Consider the following 23,261-nt stretch of genomic DNA (forward strand, 5'->3'; position numbering starts at 1 on the left):
AAGGCACTGTATGGACAAGTACTTGCTCTGTTAGATTTGCAGTTTTCCTGTTTTGGTCTGTTTGTTTGTAAATGGAAATAATACTTGAAACAGAAGCACAAATGCTCCCTTTAAGAAAACAGGTATCGATGATCCAAAACTTACGTATTCTTTGTGCCATTGCACTAATGTTTTTTTCTATTGCTGAAGAAGACATATTTTCTTTCCCTTCCTCGGATCTACTCAGAAAGGTCAATGAGATATTATTACTCTTAAGTAGGAAGTACAGGATCCATACTAGAATACTTGAAATATGCCCAGATTCTCAAAAAACGAAGAACTTAGTTTCTTGCTACTAAATGGTCTGGACTTACATTTCCTCCCCAGGCGAATTGTTCGCCAGCAAACCCAAGAGAGTTTAGACAAAGACAACCCTGAAAAGTGTGACAAAGACCCCTCAGAATGGGGAAAACCAGGAAAATGTGGAATCCCACAGTTCGCTGGGAACCCTCCTATGGTATGTATAGTTCACTGTTACAATTATAATTTCATTACCAATAATCTTCCAGCTGTGTCTCAGAAATATGTACAAATGTCATAGAGCTGTCTGTTGCAAATGCCATGGAACTGTTAGGATGTCGTAAGTATCTACTTTTTTCTCCTATACTTATTGTCTAGAATTATTTCTTGAAAAGTAAGGATTGCATTGGTCTATTACGAACAACCTGATATAAAACTTGGAAAAGCATTGTTTTTGGAAGTGCTGTTGGGGGTCAAGAAATTCCTTCCTTTCTCTTCTGGATGTGAGGGCCACAGTAATACCAGTTAATGATTTCCAGAAGGATTCCATTCTGAGCTGAGTTGGATAGCTCAGATAATCACTCATAAGGAGCTTAGGGCCTTTTCAGATACCACGAAGTAAGACTTTCTGTACAGCTTTCAAAGCTGGGAAGGAAACTGATGAAGTAACACATAGGGCTGCCTTTAAGCATCAGGGGGCCATGTCTGCACCACATAAAGGACACTGGACAGCCAGGTTTATACCAGCACAAGAGTATGTCAAGGATGACCAAGGGAAAACATGGTAGAATATTCACCTTCCGTTGGGCGCTCCTGTTGCGTGCTCTGCAAAGTTCTATGTATTCTTTTTTATTTTTTAATATTTTATTTATTTTTTCGACAGAGAGAGATCACAAGAAGGCAGAGAGGCAGGCAGAGAGAGAGAGAGAGGAGGAAGCAGGCTCCCCGCCAAGGAGAGAGCCCAATGTGGGGCTCGATCCCAGGACCCTGGGATCATGACCTGAGCCGAAGGCAGAGGCTTTAACCCTCTGAGCCACCCAGGGGCCCCGAAAGTTTTATGTATTCTTAATATCTCCTCTCCATTGAGCAGTGTGTCCTGTGTTCTTCATGTGTTTTCCTCCATTGACAAGCAGTGTACCTTATTGGTTACCATGCAAACCACTGGTATAAAGCTAGGCAAAAATCAACGTTGGTACAGGGCTTCCGAATAAGATTATTCATTTTTTTTTTTTTAAAGCACAGCATAATGTAAAGGCAAAAGTCCTACCCCATTTTCTCCTTTCTTTTTTCCTACTCTCTTAACATAGGAATTTTCTTCTTCTAAGACACAGTCTGCTGTCCAGGGACTTAATATCTTTAAGCATCCTTGCTCATTAATGAAAGCAACCAGATGTATCAACAAACTGCCCCCAGTACATGCGCACATCGATGGAAAGGGTAGAAAAGGAACTGTATTGCAGGTCCTCTTATGGGTTAAGGGAAGGCACACTTCCTTGAAGACAGCTGGAATCAGGGCATTTAACAGGCATCTACCTCAAAGGAGCTTCTGGGTTTCTGCGAGTAGAGGCGATGTCCAGCACCTCATTCCATTCGATGGAGCACCACTGCAGTGCCCAGGAAATAGATGGGTGGTGCCAGGCTATTTTGAACACCTGTGCCAGGAAAACAAAGGCTAGCAGCAGAATATATCTGACTTTCAGGGCAGATAGTCTTCAACTTTGGTGGGAGGTGGGGACATCCAGGTGCTCTCAACTTCCAATCTAAAGTTACCTCGAAATATTTAATAGAAAGATCATAGGTGAGACTGTAGGAAGCCCTTTGTGATTTCTTTTTCTTTCTTGGAATCCATTCTGAAATGCCATCTTTTAAATGATATCGCCTCCTGGGGCGCCTGGGTGGCTCAGTGGGTTAAAGCCTCTGCCTTCGGCTCAGGTCATGATCCCAGGGTCCTGGGATCGAGCCCCACATCGGGCTCTCTGCTCAGCAGGGAGCCTGCTTCCTCCTCTCTCTCCGCCTGCCTCTCTGCCTACTTGTGATCTCTGTCTGTCAAATAAATAAATAATAAATGACATCGCCTCCTAAAGCTCTTTCCTACTTTAGGTATTAAACTGGGAACCTAACTGACCAAGTCCCAGGATGGATCTGTTTACCCTAAAGGCTTTCATATAGCCAGTAATACTAGAGGGTAATTCCAGTGTGGTGAAGCATTGAAGATTCTGACAAGAGAGGAATCTAAAGAAATCTGAAAATCTTACCCTTGCCCCTGTTCAGCAGGTGCATTGCATAGCTCCCAGAACTCACAAGAATATTGGAGAAACAGCTAAATTCTTGCATGAAATTTCTTATCTTGCAAAAGATTAAGCTTTGACTACATGGTTGAGAGAAAGCAACTACAATGTTGCATTAAAAGATATGGTGTTGTTGAAATGCTATCCTTAAGAGAAATGTTAATTCTGAAACTAATCTTGTTCTGCTGTAGGGTTACTGCAACTGCTGTTGCAACACCAGGAGGAAATCCCATTCTTGTGGGCAGTTCCTCTTGGGAAAGTTTTATACTGTAGATAAAGTTCCCCAATGTGGCCAAGGACAATGCTCATTTCTATTGGCTTAAGATTTTATTTTAACTTTCGATATTTTTCGTGCATTCTGTTGTATAAGAAATTTACCTATCGGATATCAAATATTTAAACAAGCTTACAAAGACTAACTTGACTTTAATTTAACATTATAATTTAATTTTAACATTAATCTTTTATTCGCTCTTACCCCTTAATACATACCATTTTCATCTTTCGCTCTGATTACAGACGTGGAAATGGATAGTGGGTCCCATGTTTCTGTATCTCTGTGAGAGGCTGGTACGGTTTTGGCGATCTCAGCAGAAGGTGGTCATCACCAAGGTATTGTCTGGTTTAAGAATTACCAATTGTATCTAACTATATCATGGACAAATCTACCCAAGTTGTCTGTACCATTGATCAGAGCTGTCTTTCACTTGGTTTCTTTTGATTAAATGTAGATCAGAGAGAAAAGCTATGGTTGAATTCAATTTGTATACTTAGCTTGATGATGGTTGAACCTTTTAACCGGGGGAAGTACAAATTAACATTTTCTGATGAAAAATGAAGCAGACTGTTTTGGGTGCACGAATAAATCTCTCTCCCTCTCTCTCAGTATGCGGGTGTGTGTGTGTGTGTGTGCACATGCGTGTGCGTGTGTGTGTGTGTGTGTGTATGGAGAGAGAGAGAGAGAGAGGAGGAGCATCCAGTGGCATTCAGTGATGACGTGAGCAGGTAAGAGTGAAGAAGCAAAACACGTGAGTTCAAAAGTGTACACACTGAACCTTAAAATACTCAGAAGCCAAAAGAACCAGGGAGCCAAGGGCAGCTCTGATTGAGGTGGAGGTAGTTTTCTTGGTCTCCCTTTACCTCCTTTCCTGTACTGTGAATGTCGTCACAGAATATCATGTGTTTTGTTTCTCTGCTGCTTTTCATTACTAACTAAATAAATATCCGACTCAATAAATAGAAATAGAAACCCCTGGTTATAGTTTCAGGAAACAAGAGACAAAACCAGTTTCATCAAATAAAATTGAATTCAACTCAATACAGTTCAAAAAGTTTTTACGAAAAGCCTAGTATGGGTTATTCTTACAAAACACATGAATTCTCCCTGCCCTCCCTAGCTTTTCTTTCTTGGCATCTGTGGAAGTTAGTTAGTCCAGCTGGCACTGGAAATCATGAAATATAGGAAGCTATAGCAGTTCTCCTTTTATGATACTTATACTGTATGAAAAGAAAAAGCCCACGGAAGAGCAAAAAAGGCTGCCACAAAATTTCCCTTACTAGGCTAGATCTGACTAAGCAGGCAAGTATTTCCCTCGAACATATTTTAAAAACAAATCTGTTTTCCTGTGGAGAAAATAGATACTCGTTTTCTTCTCATAAAAACAAATATTCATTTTCTTCTCAAGAAATAAAAAAGTAAAAAACAACTAAGAAACAAGGTGTCAGTTCTGCTAGTGTGTTTTATTTCGTTTAATCCCAGGTTCACCTGGGGCAGCCAAAAGAATGTTCTCACCATACAAAATTGCAACATGGTAAACATCATTTTCAAAATAATTTTTGTCCATTTTTAGTTTTTGGCTTCAAAATGAAGCTTTAAGATTCTTTGTTTTGGTGATGAAAGGATGTTGGGTACTGCTTAATCATTTAAGATGGAGTGAAATCCCAAGTTTTGGAAATGCTTGGCAATATTTATTGAAAGGATTTCCTGTCTTACCCCTTCTCACTCACAGAAAGAAAAGCTTGACATTGTCAGTCAACATTTAGGGAGCTGCAATTTTGTTTCTATTGATTTTTCTTTGCCTTGATGTCCCTTGGTTTGTTTTTTAGTTGTACATAGAAAGTCCTTGGTATCTCAGGAATTGTCCCAGAAACGATGTATTGCTCTCTGTATTGTAATGACAGCTTTTCATTGGGCTGCTTTTTTTTTTTTAATTATTTACCACCTCACCAGCTGATGGGTGTTTGAACTGTTTCCAATTGTTTGCTGTTACAAACAAAGCTGTCATGAGCCCTTGTACACAAGGAGAATGAGGATGGCAATGGGTGGGTGGGAGCTGAATTTGGGATAGACCGATGGTGTACTTCCCAGATAGGTAGAGATGTAAACACAATGCATGCAATCAGACAAGTTCAAGGTATGACTCAGGACAAAGACGAGTACATTTGGCTTGGTTTGGGGGATGTTGCTATATTGCCAGCCAGTAGGGTCCCCTTCTTCTATCCAGCTGCCAAGGCTCTCGATCGTCCCCTGGGGAGACAGGAAGGTTGAGCAGGCAGCCATCTCTTCTTCCTGTTTCTAGCACGTGCCTTGACTTTTTGGAGAAAAAATATCACAGTAGGCTGATGTCTTAGGCCGGACTCCCTGGCAAAGACTTGGAGACAGAGAGTTGCAGACAGAGGGTTGATGGAGGCGTGTTCTGAGGAGATGAACCTGTAAAAGGAAAGATGGCCAGGCTTGGGGAGGAAATGAATGACTCTCAGTCGGTTGCAGCTGCAGCCTCAGTGGATCCTCCAGGGAGTGGGTTGGGAAGATGTCTGGGAGTTGGCAGGCCATGGGCTCCAGCTGAGGACAAACCACGAGAGATGAGACGCATGCACTCGAGGAAATGCCTCTTTGGGCTTGAAGAGGGGATGGGGGGGGAGCATCTTAGCTCAGCCTTTTGTCCATATGGACACTGAAAAGGCAAGTATTTGGGGGAAATTGTAGTTTCCAGAGACTTTTTTTTTTTAAGATCTTATTTATTTATTTGACAGAGAGAGAGAGATCACAAGTAGGCAGAGAGGCAGGCAGAGAGAGAGAGAGAGAGAGAGAGAGGAGGAAGCAGGCTCCCTGCTGAGCAGAGAGCCCGATGCGGGGCTCGATCCCAGGACCCTGAGATCATGACCTGAGCCAAAGGCAAGAGGCCTTAACCCACTGAGCCACCCAGGCGCCCCCCCAGAGACATGTTTTGTTTTGTAGGTGGTCACTCACCCTTTCAAAACCATTGAGCTACAGATGAAGAAGAAGGGATTCAAGATGGAGGTGGGACAATACATTTTTGTCAAGTGCCCCAAGGTGTCCAGGCTGGAGTGGCACCCTTTCACACTGACCTCCGCCCCTGAGGAAGACTTCTTCAGCATCCATATTCGGATCGTTGGGGACTGGACGGAAGGACTTTTCAATGCTTGTGGCTGTGATAAGCAGGAGTTTCAGGATGCTTGGAAACTACCTAAGTAAGTGCAAAGAGCATATTTACAGAAGTGTACAAGTTCACGAAAACTGTCCCCCGATAGCTCCCCTTTTCCCATCTCTCACTACACTGTCTCCGGGGCGTGAGCAAACGCACAAGTTCTACAAATATAGGTAGCTATCTTGGTGTTCCCCATTTTATGCGTGTGGTGCGTTTAAGCATATACTTATAAATCTTGTGTGAAATAGAAAATACTTGAATCAAATATTAGTAATGAATATTCCCAAATTCCTTTAAATATGTAAGGGTCAAGGCCAAGGTATATTAACTTTTCTAACAAACGATGTTATAGTGTATCAAAGATATTCTTTTTTTTTTTAAAGATAGAGGGAACACATCTCATCAGGATATGTTTGTTTTATTTATTTATTTTAAAAATTTTTATTTTTAGTTATTTGATAGAGAGAGTGCACAAGCGGCCAGAGTAGCAGGCAGAGTGAGAGGGAGAAGCAGGCTCCCTGCTGAGCAAGGAGCCCGACATGGGGCTTGATCCTAGGAACCTGGGATCATGACCTGAGCTGAAGGCAGTTGCTTAACCAACTGAGCCACCCAGGTGCCCCATCAAGGATATTCTTAAAATTTAATTGACCTATGTTACTTGAGGGTAAGTGCCATATATTATCCACTTTGCCCCCTTCTTCCCACGTGCCTGAGATGGTGCCAGGCACTTAGTAGATGCTCAAGAAAAGCTTGTTGCTTGACTCAATGAATAGACAAATGAAAAGTGAAGATATTAAATTCACAAGATGCCATGACTAAAAATTTGCACTTTACTTCAGCGTGCAATGTAAGCAGGAATTTCAACTGTGGGATGTCCTGGCAAGAGGTACAGGTGTGTGTGTATGTGTGTGTGGGGGGGGAGGGTGGTAGGTGAAAGGGTGGAGAGATGAAAATGCCCCTGAGAGTTACCACATGTTTTCAGTTAGCTAAAACTTCCTCTTCTTACTTCGAACCACAATGTTGACACCAAGTTGAAAGCCATTTCATAGAAGAGTGTGCCCCATAGATACATTGTCCCAGTTTGGTGTGACATAAGCTGTGCCCCGTCCTACTCTGCAGTGCGAGGTGACCCTCTAACCTCCTCCTCACACGCTTCCCTGCAGGATAGCTGTGGACGGGCCCTTCGGCACAGCCAGTGAAGATGTGTTCAGTTACGAGGTGGTGATGTTAGTAGGAGCGGGGATTGGGGTCACACCCTTTGCATCCATTCTCAAGTCTGTCTGGTACAAATACTGCAACAACGCCACCAACCTGAGACTCAAAAAGGTGAGTCCCTTCGTTTTGTTCGGAGGCCTGGGGACAATCATCCCACTCAGCCCAGCGAAGAGAGAGAGAGCCTTCCGGGCAGACGCTGGCGGAGACCAAAGGAAGTGAAGACAAGTTCCGGGTGGTTCCAGAGAGACAGACTTCTCATAAAAGGGCTGTCTGATAAGTCAAATGTGCTTATAAATAAGCGGGCCTATTATCGCAAGTAATATACTGCATTTGGAGAGCCTTAGAAGAAATTGGGAAGAAAGGTAGTGGGGACAGAAAGTGTTAGCAACCCTAATGTAGTGGTTATCCTTTTTGTGGATTCTCGTCCAATATTTTCTCACGTGTTTACATACTCTTGGAAAGTCATGAATATTGAGTATGTCTGCTTTTTCGAAAAAAACATAGTGTTTTTTCAGTGTTGTCACAGGCTTTATAATGATTCTTTTTAATGATTCCTTTATGTTCCATTGAGAGGGTACAGAATCATTTTTCTATCATCCTGTATTAGATATTGAGATTGATTCCTTTTCCGGTCCCCCAATACCTTTTTTTTTTTCTTTTTTGCAAGGGGAGGGCAGGAAACACACCCTTTCATGAAACTTGTACTTACTTTCTTACGGGTATCTCCTCAGAGTAAATTCCCAGGGCATTTTTTTGGTCACATGTAAATTTGGTTTCGTTGCCCAGTAAAGGACATCTTGAATAAAACGTGAGTCACTGAAATCACTTTAGAGATAACCTCGAATAGGGACATCGAGCATACGGTGACTTTTTATTCTCCCCTTTCTTTCTTTGCTACATGGAGAAGGTATGGGGAGAGCAGCTTCCGCCCCCTCCCCCCCGAGAGGAACTCAGGAATGTCTGGCATTAGCGGGCAGTGAAGCTAGTCCAGAGCCCGTTGGGCTTTCTGAGAGGTGGGACAAAGGAAGCCAGGGATTTGAGGTGGCCAAGAGCAGACCCAGAGGGAAAGCGCTGAGCTGATGTTGTTTTCCTAAGCCATGCATTTCTGAGACCAAGGTATTTACTGCCCCATGGGGTGAAGGCCTGTGCAGGTTCATGTGAGCTAGCTTGTGAGATGTCCAGAGCTTTCTGAAAACCCATGTTTCTAGGGAAACACGGAAAGGTTGCAGGGTTGGGTGGGGTAGAAACCTGTCTGTCCATTCTGATGAGGCCTTTTGCAGATATACTTCTACTGGCTGTGCCGGGACACACACGCCTTTGAGTGGTTTGCGGACTTGCTGCAGCTTCTAGAGACCCAGATGCAGGAGAGGAACAATGCCGGCTTCCTCAGCTATAACATCTATCTCACGGGATGGGATGAGTCTCAGGTGAGGGCGAGATCCCAGCTCTCGCATCCTTCCCACAGTTCCCCGGGGCAGACCGACTTCCCTTTGGTTACTGGAGTGTTCCGTATTCCGTTCCTACCAAGAACAGTTGATGGAGTTGGGTGATCCAGCCCGTCCGCTCTCACTCAGTGTCCGCACATGTTCAGACTCTTGAGACTAGATTCGAAGCTGGGATCTGTGGAACAGATCAAAGCTAGGGAGCCCACAGGAAATAAAAGCCATGACTTTGACCTTCTTAGAGTCATGCTTCTTCCAAGGGTCTCGAACCACCTGGACAAGATGATCCACAGGGTAATGAAAAGAAAATATTAGCTGTCTTTCTCCCTCTCTTTATGCCTATCTCTACCTCTATCTTTATATCTGTACACACAGACATATTCCTTTAATTTTATGTTCATGTCTATTTTACTATACACACAATACATTTAGTAAATGGTAATAATAAGTGTTCATAGTTATTAAGCATATCCCATGTGCTAGGTATTTTTATTAGTGATTACACGGATTGTCAAATTCAATCCTTACAACAGCCCTATGAAGTAGCTAGTATTATTCTCCACACTTTACTGACAAGGAAAGCAAAGCCCAGAACAGGTTAAGTCATTTGTCCAAGGGCACCCAGCTAGTAAGAGACAGAGGCAGAATGTTCCAGAGCCTGCACTCTTAGCAACTCCTACTAGTTCATGATTATCATTTATCAATAAATCAAAATATATTTAATGAAGATGATATATGTGTGCATATGTATATAGCATGTATGTCTGTATATGTGTGTGTAATATATAATGCATAAAACATAACACATTATATATGTATGTGTGTGTGTGTGTGTGTGTAGCTCCCATGTTAACAATGAAAACTTTCTACAATTTATAAGACAGCTCACCCACAACAAAGAATTATCTGGTCTCACATGTCAAAAGTGCTGAAATTGAGAAACCCTGAAACAAGTTAATGAATCCTAGGGGGTAAAATCTTTCTTTTTTTTTTTTAAGATTTTATTTATTTATTTGAGATAGAGAGCACAACCCAAAGGGAGACGTAGAAGGAGAAGCAGACTCCCTGCCAAGCGGGGAGCCTGATGCGGGACTCTATCCCAGAACCCTGGAGTCATGACCTGAGCCGAAGGCGGACGCTTAACTGACTGAGCTACCCAGGTGCCCCTAAAATCTTTCTAAATAAGCAAACATCAATGACTTGGCCTGGAAGCAGCAGAAGCAGCATGAGCTCACCCTGCATAAGGAGCTCAGACAAGAGTCTCTGCCTGTCCCTGGCTGGTGTCAGGGAGAAAGGTGGCCATAGCCACACATTGCCTCCTGCCTCCTGGGCAACTTTCACAAGCACCTTGGATTGTGAAAACTGACCCTTCATTTGGGTTTTGGCATATTGTTTATCATCGATCCTCCAAGTCTTAGAAGAGTCTTGTTGCAATTGTAGATCTGGGAACACATGACCGTGAACATTGTTGCTCCAGAAAAAAGGATTTTTTTTTAAAGATTTTATTTATTTATTTGATAGAGATCACAAGTAGGCAAAGAGGTAGGCGGCGGGGGAAGCAGGCTCCCTGCTGAGCAGAGAGCCCGATGCGGAACTCGATCCCAGGACCCCGAGATCATGACCTGAGCCGAAGGCAGCGGCTCAACCCACTGAGCCACCCAGGCGCCCCAAGAAAAAAGGATTTCGAATGCCACTTCTGCAATTTAAAAACAAAACAAAACAGCAAATATTTGATAAAAAATGAAACCCAGGGGAAAAAATCTATAATTTATAAATTACTTTGCAGTTTTATTATTTAAAAAACCAGACACGGTTTTTTAGATGAGAAATCTATTTGCATTGCAAAATAACTGTTTTGCTTTACAAAATTAGTCCCTACAGGATTATTAAACCGCAGTGGTCACCCTTCTTAACCTCCTCCATCCCCATCAACCATCCCCTGTCCGGTGAATTTAAAATCTGATTCAAGTTTTAAATAAATGTAATTAACCCCTTTTATGAAAACTATCTGTTGTTCAAACTGAGACCCCCTAGAATGGTAGCAGAAAACAACAGGTGACTATGTACACACACACACACACGCACACACACACACACACACACACACACACAATAGCTTTAGGCTTGATTTGTTGTCTCATTATGTTGCCAAGATATGAGTGCATTTTAGTCTGTGGTTGTTTTAGTCTTAGCAATTCTCCTAAAGGAGTGGGAGTCTATTAGGGTCAAGAGAGAAAGTCACATGTAGAACAGGGAGAAAAACAGTCAGAATTTAAATCCTACCCACACCTTCAATGCCCGATGCCAAGTGCTGCCAACCTCGTCTTCCAATATCCATCCCATCCCACCTCCCTCCTTCGCTCTCACTGAGATATTTGTACCTCTCCCATGGCACTCGTGATACCCTGTTCTGCAAAAAGGATTATTCATGCTCACACGTCAAGGTCTGCCTTTCTAGACTGTAAATTCCCTGAGGAGATCCAGTTTGTTCATCTTTGTGTACCTTCTAGCCCTCAAATATATATATGGTTAGAATGGGTAGTGAGAACTTGGCTTGTGAGATACGTAAATATAGCTGTGTTTTCCTTACAGCCTGTCTCTTTTTTGTGAATTCATGTCCTTTTCCCACAGGCCGATCACTTTGCTGTGCACCATGACGAGGAGAAAGATGTGATCACAGGCCTGAAACAAAAGACCTTGTATGGACGACCCAACTGGGATAATGAATTCAAGACAATCGCAAGTCAACACCCAAAGTAAGGAGTTGAGTGATCCAGCCCATTTGCTCTCACCGAAAGAGGGAGCTCCCAAACACAGCTAGATTTGTATATTCTGAAAACTAAAATACCTAGATTACTGCATTCACACCCAATAAAAGTTTCCAGATACATATGACTTTACACGGGAGGCTTTAGAGCACACCAAAATTACCTGGATTAGAATTATAATAAATAATTATAAGTAATTATAATAATTATCAAATTTACCTGGATTATAATTATAATAAGTAATTATAATAATTACTTATTATAAACAAAGATGCTGGGGGGAGGACTTACGTCTGCCTTTCTGAACCCTGTTCCTCCCAAGTGAGGCCATAACTTAGCTCTTTTCTTTTGGCTCCTAAATGTCTCTGGTGTATCTACTTCTTTTGATTCAATATGATTTAGACTTTTATCATTAAGGAGATATGGTGCCCACTTTCAGTTTTAGTTTTGGGGTCTAAAATCATAAGTTGCCAGACATCCTAAAGTCCTTTCTGCCTTCATTAAAGCTGTACCCATTCTGGAAGTTTGAGGAGATCCTCTATCTTGCGAGAACACATGATAAACTCAAGAAATCACCACAAATACACCCTTCACACCTTTGCTTTTTATCCTTTAATGAGTATATGAATCACTTGGGGATCTTTTCACAAGGCAGATGCTGACTGAGTGGGTCCGGGGTGGGACATGAGATTCTACATTCTTTTTTTTAAAGATTTTATTTATTTATTTGACACACAAAGCGGGGGAGAGAGAGAAAGAGAGAGAGAGAGAGCATGAGCAGAGGGAAGGACAGAGGGAGAGGGAGAAACAGACTCCCCACCGAGTGGGGCTCGATCCCAGGACCCTGAGATCATGACCTGAGCTGAAGGCAGACGCTTAACCCACTGAGCCACCCAGGCACCCTGAGAATCTACATTCTTAAAAAGCTGACTAGGAAGCTACTGGTCTGGGACCACACCTTGAGGAACTAGACTTTAGAGTCTAAAACAGAGAAGGATAAAGCCGCACCCAGCTGTTGGCAGAGTCGTTATAGAGCCCTGAAGGGAACCAGTCCACAAACACCACTTCGCCACCATTTTTTTCTGCAGCAGAGGTTTCTATGAACTCTCCTTGAGGGCTCTTTCCAGGGAAGTCAACAGCCTTTTGCAGCTGTCCCCACAAACAGGGCTGAACCACACTCTTGCACAGAGTAATCTGAACACTGCCCATACAGGAAAAGACAAAGGAGCAGGGGAGACTCTGCCCTAGAGCCTAAAATCAAGAGGAAATGCCCTCACGTGCTTTGTAGTCTGTCTCATCCGAAAGCCTGACACTGTTTTCTTTTTCCTTTCTTTCCCCCCGAAGTACCAGAATAGGAGTTTTCCTCTGCGGACCTGAAGCCTTAGCTGAAACCCTCAGTAAACAGTGCATCTCCAACTCTGAGTCTGGCCCCCGGGGAGTGCATTTCATTTTCAACAAGGAAAACTTCTAACTGCTGTCTTCCCGTGAGATCAGTGTGGGTTATGCCGCCAAGTACCTAACCCAATAATGCTAGTTGATCATGTAAGTGCCCCCCCACCCTTAAAAAAAGAGAGAAAATGAAGCTGTAAGGGGAAGGTTTTCCCTGAAAGGAATGTTAAAGATTGTTTGATAGTGATAATTCACATTCGTATGGGGCTTTATGGTTTTCAGAGCACTTTTACAAACTTGATTTCATGTCTCACTCACAATAATGGCAGAGAAAGGTAGGGCAAGGGTTCCTGGACTCAGTGTTTAGGATTTAAAAAAAAATAGGGACTCAAAATGGGGAAGTAACTTCCCAAAGATTCTGAAGCGTGGACCACATCTAGTCCACGCAGCCCCAGGTTTGGGGGTCTTTCTGGGATACCAGGCCACCTGGAGATAGGCTCATGTACTCCCCAAAAGAAGCAATAATTGAGGGAGTGGCCATTCATTTTCCATCTTGTGTTATCTTTGTAATCATTGACATCATAGTGAATGAAATCTTCCAAATGTTTAGGAGATAATATATGCCAAGAAGGATTGAACACTTAAGAGTGACAGGATGGCCATCGGAGCATTTACAAGGATGTCTGGCAGAGTGGATACTCAGTGAAAGTTTACTGAATGAATGAATGAAGGAAAAGACATTTAGAACCATATAAGGCCCGAGTTGAAATAATTTAAAGTCTCAAACTAAGAATTGTGCCAAAGATGTATCCGATATGCCCAGCTGCTTTAAAATAGCACCTACCCTTTGTTTTATTTAAATACACACACAAAATGGCTCTTACTTGTGTGAATACTGGTTTATTTTTACATCATCTTCATCATCATCATCATCATCATCAAATTTATGTCCTGGAAGCCAAAATCCCCAGCTTACTGTGTGTTGAATTCACACCCAGTAGAATGTTCTAGATATGCATGAGTTCAAGAGAGTCTCTAAATCACTGTTTGTGTGGCCAGGAACAGGGTTTTTTGTTTTTTGTTTTTCTTGGAACTGCTCTTATTTCTGGAAACTAAAAATAGCTTTACTTGCCCCACCCTGTGGAGCCACAGATATTTAGAACTACTTAACCTTGGTAATGAGGAAGAAAGAAGAAAGCTGGGGGAAGGGCACAAGACTGGGTTAGGAGAAAAGGGGAGGACAGGGGAGAAAGAGAACAGGAGGAGAGTGATTGAAAGTGAAAAAGACAAAAGGGACTGGGAGAGGTGGGGTGTGTCTCACACTAGTCACTTTCCACCCCAGATTCCACAGTAATCAACATAAAATGAGCATGTGGTATTGAACCTGAGATTCTGGCTGCAAATTTTGATGCTGGGTGGGCATATTCAGACGACCAGGATACAATAGTAAGAACTTGGTTGTTCCTTTGGGTAAACTCCCAGGATGTGCAGGTCACTGCAGGTCCGTCCTGACAAGTCAGGCTTGCCGTGGACATGTTGCCTCCCCAAAACGTCCCAGCGAAGCTTTTACTCAGAGAAACTTAGGTATGGCCTGTTCACACTGCAGCCAGGTATCAGTTCATTCATTCAGCAAATTTTCATTGTGCTATTACTCTGACACAGGCTCTGGTCCTCACAGACTCAGTTCTTTCCACCAGAATGAGATCAAGAGGGGGAACCACAGTTCTAGGCGTCTGAGAACCTTGGCCCTCTCTACCCTCCGTGGTCCATTCATTGCTCTGAAAGTGTGTCTCCAGGGTTTTTTTGTTTGTTTGTTTGTTTGTTTGTTTGATTTAAACCTGGATACCAACAGAGTTACCAGAACAGAGAGCGCTGTCCTGTGTTACCCTGCTAATGTGATGAAAAAATGAGTGTAAAAGTGCTTGTCATCACTCCATCCTTCTCCCAAGCCGCCAGCTGCCAGCTGCCCGCAGATCTCTTCCGGTTTCTAGTACTTAGCATTTAGTAACAGGTACTGAGAGCATGATTAAGCATTGTTTTTATCTCAGCACTATGAAGGCTTTTCTTAGTTCCCCTGCTTTTGCAATATTGCATTTATGAAATTTGAATACTTGTAGCTGTTGTATTTGGATAGTGGGGGGTGGGCAGGGCCCGGGGAGATGATTCCTAGGAAGAATTAATAAAGTTGTGCTCGACTGTTAAAATGAATGAGCTCTCTTGATGTCTGTGTTATTGATCTTCTTAGTATTAAAAGGGTGGATTCACACAGCAGAGATGGGCTCTGCCCCAGTGGGGCTGAGATTCTCTGTGTTTTTGCATGTGATGGGCCAAACGTGTCACTGTTTAGGGGCTGGGAGGGGAAAACTAAGTACCGAGTTTGGTGCTCATGGCCTGGTGACCCTCACGGCACTGGGAGGAGACAAGAGTGTCACCTCACGTTGTGGACAGAATCTCAGAGGCAAAGAAGATCTAGTATGAGACCTCTTTCTTTCACTTCCACTCGTTTTGTAGGCTCTAACTTTGCAGTTAGGTGTCGGCAAATCAGACTGTGAATATACACGTACGCTCACGGTTCTGTCTTGGCCATTGTTCGGAATGAGTCATCAGTTAGGATCTGCACGGTCTGGGAAATGGGTAGATGTGTGGGCATGCATTCTTCTGGGGGGTCAGCAAGAGCTGCCACAGGGGGAGAGGCCAGCACCCGAAACAAATGTCTGTAAGACAATTAGCTAACATTTAGCAAAACGTCCTCATCTAAGCCAAACAAATGATAGGCACAAGCCATCTCACAACTACTGTAGAGCTGTGTCAACATTAATGCACACCTTTCTGGTGAAAAAGTCCATGTTCTTTCTACCACATGAGCAGATTCACCAAAGTGTGAGTAACCAAGGATATTTTCAAAGCTGTTGTGCTGGGTACAGGTTATGCACTCTCACCGGGTAACAGCGGTGGTATAATCCTCCGGTTTATGCTGGAGGATTGGTGCCTGTCCCTCTGCCTCTCCCCCTGTTTGTGCTCAGTCTGTCTGTCTCTCTCAAACGAATGAATAAAATCTATAAAAAAGATATTTTGTCTCTTAGTTTAGAAATGCTAGCTAACCCAGTCCATGCTTATTTTTACTTTTATTTATTTATATTTATTTATAATATTTCTTCAGCTTCAATGAGATATAATTGACCAATAAAATTGGAAGATATTTAAAGCATTACAACATGATAATTCACCAAATGATGTTTTTCCAAAGAACAACTTTTACCTATATAACCACAAGGCAATGAACAAATCCAAGAAATTTAACACTGATACAGAACTGTCATTTACTCTGTCATCTATGTACAGGTGACTTTGTATCCTCAATGCGTTGCATTAGGGGGTAAGTACTCTCAGTTTGTCCTGTTTTTGGTGATACTAAGTTTGATCACCAGATTTCTCTGTTATATATGTAAAAGTTTCATTTTACTTTTGTAACTAGTAAGTCACATTTGGGGAGTACTCCATGACCATATGAATCTCATTTTCTCCAACAGCCTTTTACCCAGACATTTTAGCATACACTAATGAAATTTCACTGAATCAATTCTTATAACGTTGGTTACAAAAGAGCTGGATTCTTAAACCTCAGTAATCCGTACGATGTTCAAAGGGTTGATTTAATACGTTCATATTTTGCAAAATGATTACCACCATATCATTAGCTTAACACCTCTGTCCCACCACCTAATTACCATTGATGTTTGGGGTGAGAACATTTAAGGTTTAGTCTCTTAGCAACATTCAAGTATATAATACAGTATGGTTAGCCATAATCCCATTCCGTACCTTAGATCCCCAGAACTTGTTCAGCTCGTAACTGTAAATCTGTATACTTTGACCAATAGCTCTCAATGTCTTCCACACTCCCGCATCCGGTAGCCACCGCATTACTCTGTTTCCCTGAGTTCAACTTTGATAGATTCCACATACATGTGAGATCACACAGTATTTGTCTGTCTTTGTTGGACTTAGTTCACTTAGCATTATGCCCTCAAGTTTCATCCAAGTTGCCGCAAATGGCAGAATTTCCTTCTTTTACATGGCTGAGTAGTATTTTGTTTTATATTTATATATCATCTTCTTTATCCATCCACCTGTTGCGGGGCACTTAGGTTGTTCCACATCTTGGCTCTTGTGAAATAATGCTGCAGGGAACATGGGAGTGCAGGTATCCCTATGAGATACTAATTCCAAGTCTTTTCCATATATACCCAGAAGTGGGATTACTGGATTGTAAGATAGTTCTAGTTTTAGTTTTAACTTTTCAAGGAACCTACATGTTGTTTTTATAGTGGCTGCACCAATTTATATTTCCGCCAATACTGCACAAGGGGTCCCTTTTCTTTACATTCTTGCCAACACTTGTTATCTCTTATCTTTTTGATACTAGCTATTCTAACAGGTGGGAGATGGTAGCTCATTGTGGTTTTGATTTGCATTTCCCTGATGATGAGTGATGTTGGGTACCTTTTCATGGACCTGTTGGCCATTTGTATGTCTTCCTTGGAAAGCTGTCTACATAATTCCTCTGCCCAATTTTTTTTTTTTTTTATATTTTTATTTTATTTATTTGATAGAGAAAGATCACAAGTAGGCAGAGAGGCAGGCAGAGAGAGGGAGAGAGAGAGAGAGAGAGAGAGAGAGAGAAACAGACTCCCTGCTGAGCAAAGAGCCCATGCGGGGCTCGATCCCAGGACCGGAGATCATGACCTGAGCCGAAGGCAGCGGCTTAACCCACTGAGCCACCCAGGTGCCCCCCTCTGCCCAATTTTTAATTGGATTACTTGATTTTGCTACTGAGTTGTAAGAGTTCTTTATATGTTTTGGATATTAACCCCTTATCCAATGTATTTGCAAACATTTTACCCCATTCAGTAGGTTGCCTTTTCATGTTGTTTGTTGTTTGCTTCACTGTGCAGAAGCTTTTTGGTTTGCAGTCTGTCCTACTAATTAATTTTTGCTTTCATTGTTTGTGGTTTTGGTGTCATATCCGGGGAATCACTGCCAAGACCATTGGCAAGGAGTTTTCTTCTCATGTTTTCCTGTGGGAGTTTTATAGTTTCAGACCTTATGTTTAAGTCTTTAATCCATTACAAGTTCATCTTTGTGAGTAGTGTAATATAGAAGAATTTCATTCTTCTCATGAGGTTATCCAGTTTTTCTAGCACCACTTATTGAAGAGACTATCTTTTCCCCTTATTAAGTAGTCTTGGCTCCCTTGCCAAATATTAGTTGAGCACATATGTGGGGGATCTATCTCTGGACTCTCAGTTTGGTTCCATTGGTCCATGTGTCTGTTTTTATGCCAGCACCATACTGTTTTGATTACTATAACTTTGTAGTATAGTTTGCCTCTGGCTTTGTTCTTCCTTAGGATTGCTTTGGCCATTCAGGGTCTTTTGTGGCTCCATACAAATTTAAGAATAGTTTATTCTATTTCTATGAAAAATGTCATTGCCATTTTGATAGGGATTGCGTTGAATATATAGATGGTTTTGGGTAATATGGACATTTTAATGATATTAATTCTCTTTTTGCAGAATATGAAATATCTTTCCATTTGTTTTTATCTTTTTCATTTTCTTTGATCCAATTCTTGTAGTTGTCAGTGTACAGATATTTTATCACCTTGGTTAAATTTATTCCTAAGTATTTTATTATTTTTGATGCTATCATGTATGGGATTGTTTATTTCTTTTTTAGGTTTTTTTTTAAGTTATAAGAAGTAAAAAGAACCACAAACTTTATTAAACGTAAGTAAAGGTAACATATAATGTAGAGATGGCAGATGGTGCCAATTTTATTTGCAGTTATTATAGTTCTCCAACTCATGTTTACAGTTACACCTTTGCCGCAGCCTTGGCTAGACCTTGAACTAGTGCAGAATTTAGCTGTGCCAGAGTGCCAATCTTAGCATGCTTAGACGTGGCATACTTGTTCTTGATAGTCACGTGCTTTCTAAGCCCACGATTCACCATGACCATACCATTAGCCGGGTGTTGCCTAACAGTTAGAAGAGATTCTTCAGTGTATGACAGATAATGCTGTAGAGTTGGTGTCCATTCACCATTATCGAGAACTTTCAGTGCTGGTCTGACTGCTTGCTCTTCCTCAAGTTGTCTCAGATCAGCATAAACATCTTTCACATAATTCACTACGAAGCTTTGGATCAGCTCCGTCTTCTGTATCCACATCACTCACTGCAAAGAATTACATCGGAGAATGCCTGACACAGAGATTCTTCTGCAGGGAGCACATCCAGAAGTTTCCACTGGGCTTGGAGAGGGAGTACCAACCAAAATCAGCTCAGGCGAAAGTTTTTCTTCTTTAACGGGCTCAGGTTCTGGCTCTGGTTCTGACACAGGCTCGGGTGCCTTTTCCGGAGGTTTAGGTTTTTTTTTTTTTTTTTTTTTTAGGAATAACTTTTCCAGGAACCAAAGTTTTTGCTTCCTCTTTCAGAGGCAAACTGACCTGTGGTTGGTCATTGAGTTTGTGACCAATGTCTCCAAGAGCTGTTCTGGGCCTCAGCCCGGGCTTGGAGGCAGCAGTCATGGCCAGAGGCACGCGATTTGCGCCTGCCATACTGATCTTTGCCTTATTTTCAACATTAACTTTTGTGTTCCTGGTGACCCAGAGCGCCGTGTTTTCCTCTTCACCAGACAGCAGCTCAGTGGGGAGAGCAGAGCTCAGAAGCCACCAACCAACCAGGGGCCTGAACCCACCGCAGACCAACCGCCATCCCTCTGCAGCATGCTGCACTCTTTTTCAGATGTCTTGTTGTTAGTGTATAGAAACACAACCGTCTCCTGGATGTTGATTTTTGTATCCTGCAAGTGTACTGAATTTGTTGGTTAGTTCTAGCAGTGTTTTGGTGGAGTCTTGACAATTGTCTCATGCAAGACTGTATCATCTACAAACAAAGACAACTTCACTTTTCCTTTTACTATTTGGATGTCTTTTATTTACTTTTCTTGCTTGATTGTTCTGGCTGGGACTTCCAGTAATATGTTGAATAGAAGTGAAGAGAGTAGGCATCCTTGCTGAGGTGTCTTCATTGTATACCCAATTTGTGAACATTTTTATCATGAGAGGGTTTTTTATTTTGTCAAATGCTTTTTCTACATCTATTGAGATGGTCATATGATTTTTATTTTTCTATTAATGTGGTAGATTACACTTATTGATTCGTGTATGTACAATAATCTTTGAATCTCAGAGACAAATCCCACTTGATCAGGGTGTATGATCCTTTTCAAGTGCTGTTGAATTTGGTTTGTTAGTATTTTGTTGAGAATTTTTGCATCTGTGTTCATTAGAGTTAGGCTATAATTTTATTTTTCTTGTGATGTCCTTATCTGGCCTTGGTATCATGGTAAGGCCGACTTTGTAAAATGAATTTGGGAGTGTTCCCTTCTCCCCAGTTTTTTGGAAGAGTTTGGGAAGGATTGGGTTAATTCTTTTTTTTTTTTTTACAATTTATTTATTTATTGGGAGGGGAGAACGTTCATGCACAAGCAGAGGGAGGGGCAGAGGAAGAGAATCTTCAAGCAGACTCCCTACCGAACTGGAAGCCAGACTCAGGCCTTGATCTCAAGATGCTCATATCACGATCTGAGCCAAAACCAAGAGTCAGACACTCAAAGGATTGAGCCACCCAGGAAACCCAGGGTTAATTCTTCTGTAAATGTTTGGTCCTAGAGTTTTCTGTGTTGGGAGATTTTTGATTACTGATTCAATCTCCTCACTCTTTTTTTGGTTTCTTCAGATTTGTATTTCTTCATGATTCAGTTTTGGCAGAGTGTATGCTTCTAGGAATTTATCCATTTCTCTAGGTTATCCAGTTTTTTGGTGTATAATTATTCATAGTATTCTCTCGTGATCCTTTGTATTTCCGTGGTATAAGTTGTAATGTCTTTTTCATTTATGATTTCATTTATTTATGTCACATCTCTTTTATTCTGAGTTAGACTAGCTAAGCTTTTGTCAATTTTGTTTATCTTTACAAAAAATACTAGCTCTTAGTTTCATTGATCTTTCGTTATTTCTCTGCTATTTGTTTTATTTGTTTTTGCTCTGGTCTTCAATTCCTCCCTTCTGCTAACTTTGGGCTTAGTTTGTTTTTCTATTTCTAGTTCCTTGAGAATTGAAGTGAAACTGCTTATTTTAGTTGTTTCTGTAGGCATTTATTGCTATAAATTTCCCTCTTAGAACTGCTTTTGCAGCATCCCATAGGTTTTGACATGTTGGGCTTCCATTTTTGTCTCTTGGATATTTCTTGGATATTTTTTCTTGGATATTTCTTGGTTTACCTTTGATTTCTTTGGCCCATTGGTTATTCAGGTGTACTTGCTTAATGTCCACATATTTGTAATTTTTCCAGTTTCCTCCTGCTATTGATTTCTAGTTTTGTACCATTGTGGTCAGAAAAGACACTTAGGATTTAAATCTCCTTAAATTTGCTGAGACTTGTTTTATGACCTATCATTTGATCTATGCTTGAGAATGTTTTGTGTGCATTTGAGAAGAATATTTATTCTGCTGCTTTTGGATGGAGTGTTCTGTATGTGTCTGTTATTTCCATTTGGTCTAAAGTATGGTTCAAATCCAACATTTCCTTGATTTTCTTTTTGGATGGTCTATCCATTGTTGAGAGTAGGGTATTGAAGTCTCCTACTATTATTGTATTATTGTATTTTATATTTCAGATCTGTTAGCATTTGCTTAATAAATTTGGAAACTCCAATGTTGGGTGCATATATATTTATGATTATTATATGTTCTTGACTAATTGATCCATTTATTATTATATGACCATCTTTGTCTGTTATTACCATTTTTGGTGTTAAGTCTTTTTTTCTGATATAAGTATAGCTACCTCTGTTTTCTTTTGGTTTCCAATTGTGTGGAATATATTTGCCATCTCTTTCAGCCTATGTGTGTTCTTAAACCTGAAGAGTTCTTGTAGGTAGCATATAGTTGGGATCTTATTTTTTATCCATCTAGCCACTCTGCCTTTTTAAAAAATTTTTAATAAACATATAATGTATTATTAGCCCCAGGGGTACAGGTCTGTGAATCGCCAGGCTTATACACTTCACAGCACTCACCATATCACATACTCTCCCCAATGTCCATAACACAACCACCCTCTCCCTACCCCCCTCCCCCCGGCAACCCTCAGTTTGTTTTGTAAGATTAAGAGTCTCTTATGGTTTGTCTCCCTCCTGATCCCATCTTGTTTCATTTATTCTTTTCCTACCCCCCAAGCCCCCCACATTGCATCTGCACTTCCTCATACCAGGGAGATCATATGATAGTTGTCTTTCTCTGATTGACTTATTTCGCTAAGCATAATACCCTCTAGTTCCATCCACGTTGTCGCAAATGGCAAGATTTCATTTCTTTTGATGGCTGCATAGTATTCCGTTGTATATATATACCACATCTTCTTTATCCATTCATCTGTTGATGGACATCTAGGTTCCTTCCATAGTTTGGCTATTGTGGACATTGCTGCTATAAACATTGGGGTGCATGTGCCCCTTCAGATCACTACATGTATATCTTTAGGGTAAATACCCAGTGCTACTCTGCCTTTTGATTGGAGAATTCAATCCACTAACATTTAGAATAATTATTGATAGGTGAGGATGTACTAATGCCATCTTTGAAATTGTTTTCCAGCCATTTTGTAGTTCCATTTTTCTTTGCCTCCTTTCTTACTGTCTTCCTTTATAAATTATTGATTTTCCACAGTGCTATGGTTTGATTTCCTTCTCCTTATCTTTTTTGTATGCATTGTACATTTTTGCTTTGTGAATCTCATGAGGCTTACATAAAACATCATATATACATATATCAGTCTATTTTATACTGATAAGAATTAATTTTGATCACATACAAAAACTGTATGCCTTTATTCTCCCTTTTGTTTCTGATGTCATCATTTGTATCTTTTCATGTTGTGCAATCATTAACAAATTGTTGAAGTTATAGCTATTTTTAGTACATCTTTTCCTTTAATCTTTACACTAGAGTTAAGTAGTTAACAACACATCACTATACTATAGTATTGGAGGATTCTATACCTGACTCTGTGCTTACCTTTACCAGTGTGTTGTACATTTTCACATGTTTACATGTTGCTAATCAGCATCATCTTGTTTCAGCTTGAAGAATTCTTTTCAGCATTTCTTGTAGGGCAGATTTATTGAAGAGGAATTCCTTTGGCTTCGCTTATTAGGGAAAGTCCTTATTTTGCCTTCAGTTCTGAAAAAGGAGTGTTGCTGGGTAAAGTATTCTTGGTCTGCACTTTCTTTCAGCAATTTGAATATAACATCCCATTCTCTCCTGGCCTGTAAGGTCTCTGTTGAGAAATCAGCTAATAGCCTTATG

The 23,261-nt window shown here is 41.2% G+C and overlaps 1 protein-coding gene across 1 annotated transcript in view; it reads left to right on the top strand.

Moving 5' to 3' along the window:
• Positions 1-15,024, top strand: part of CYBB (cytochrome b-245 beta chain) — a gene marked incomplete at its 5' end in the record, with an annotated part of 34,658 nt that extends 19,634 nt beyond the window's left edge. Inside the window, 7 exons of the mRNA XM_080795483.1 lie at positions 367-496; positions 3,087-3,179; positions 5,806-6,059; positions 7,180-7,342; positions 8,512-8,658; positions 11,305-11,429; positions 12,786-15,024. Coding sequence (XP_080651609.1) covers positions 367-496; positions 3,087-3,179; positions 5,806-6,059; positions 7,180-7,342; positions 8,512-8,658; positions 11,305-11,429; positions 12,786-12,912 — 1,039 coding nt within the window. The 3' untranslated portion in view covers positions 12,913-15,024. The remainder of the gene's footprint in view (positions 1-366; positions 497-3,086; positions 3,180-5,805; positions 6,060-7,179; positions 7,343-8,511; positions 8,659-11,304; positions 11,430-12,785) is intronic.
• Between the last annotated feature and the right edge of the window lie 8,237 nt (positions 15,025-23,261).

The sequence above is a fragment of the Martes martes genome (genome assembly GCF_963455335.1).
Source record: "Martes martes genome assembly, chromosome: X".
Taxonomy (NCBI): Eukaryota; Metazoa; Chordata; class Mammalia; order Carnivora; family Mustelidae; genus Martes; species Martes martes.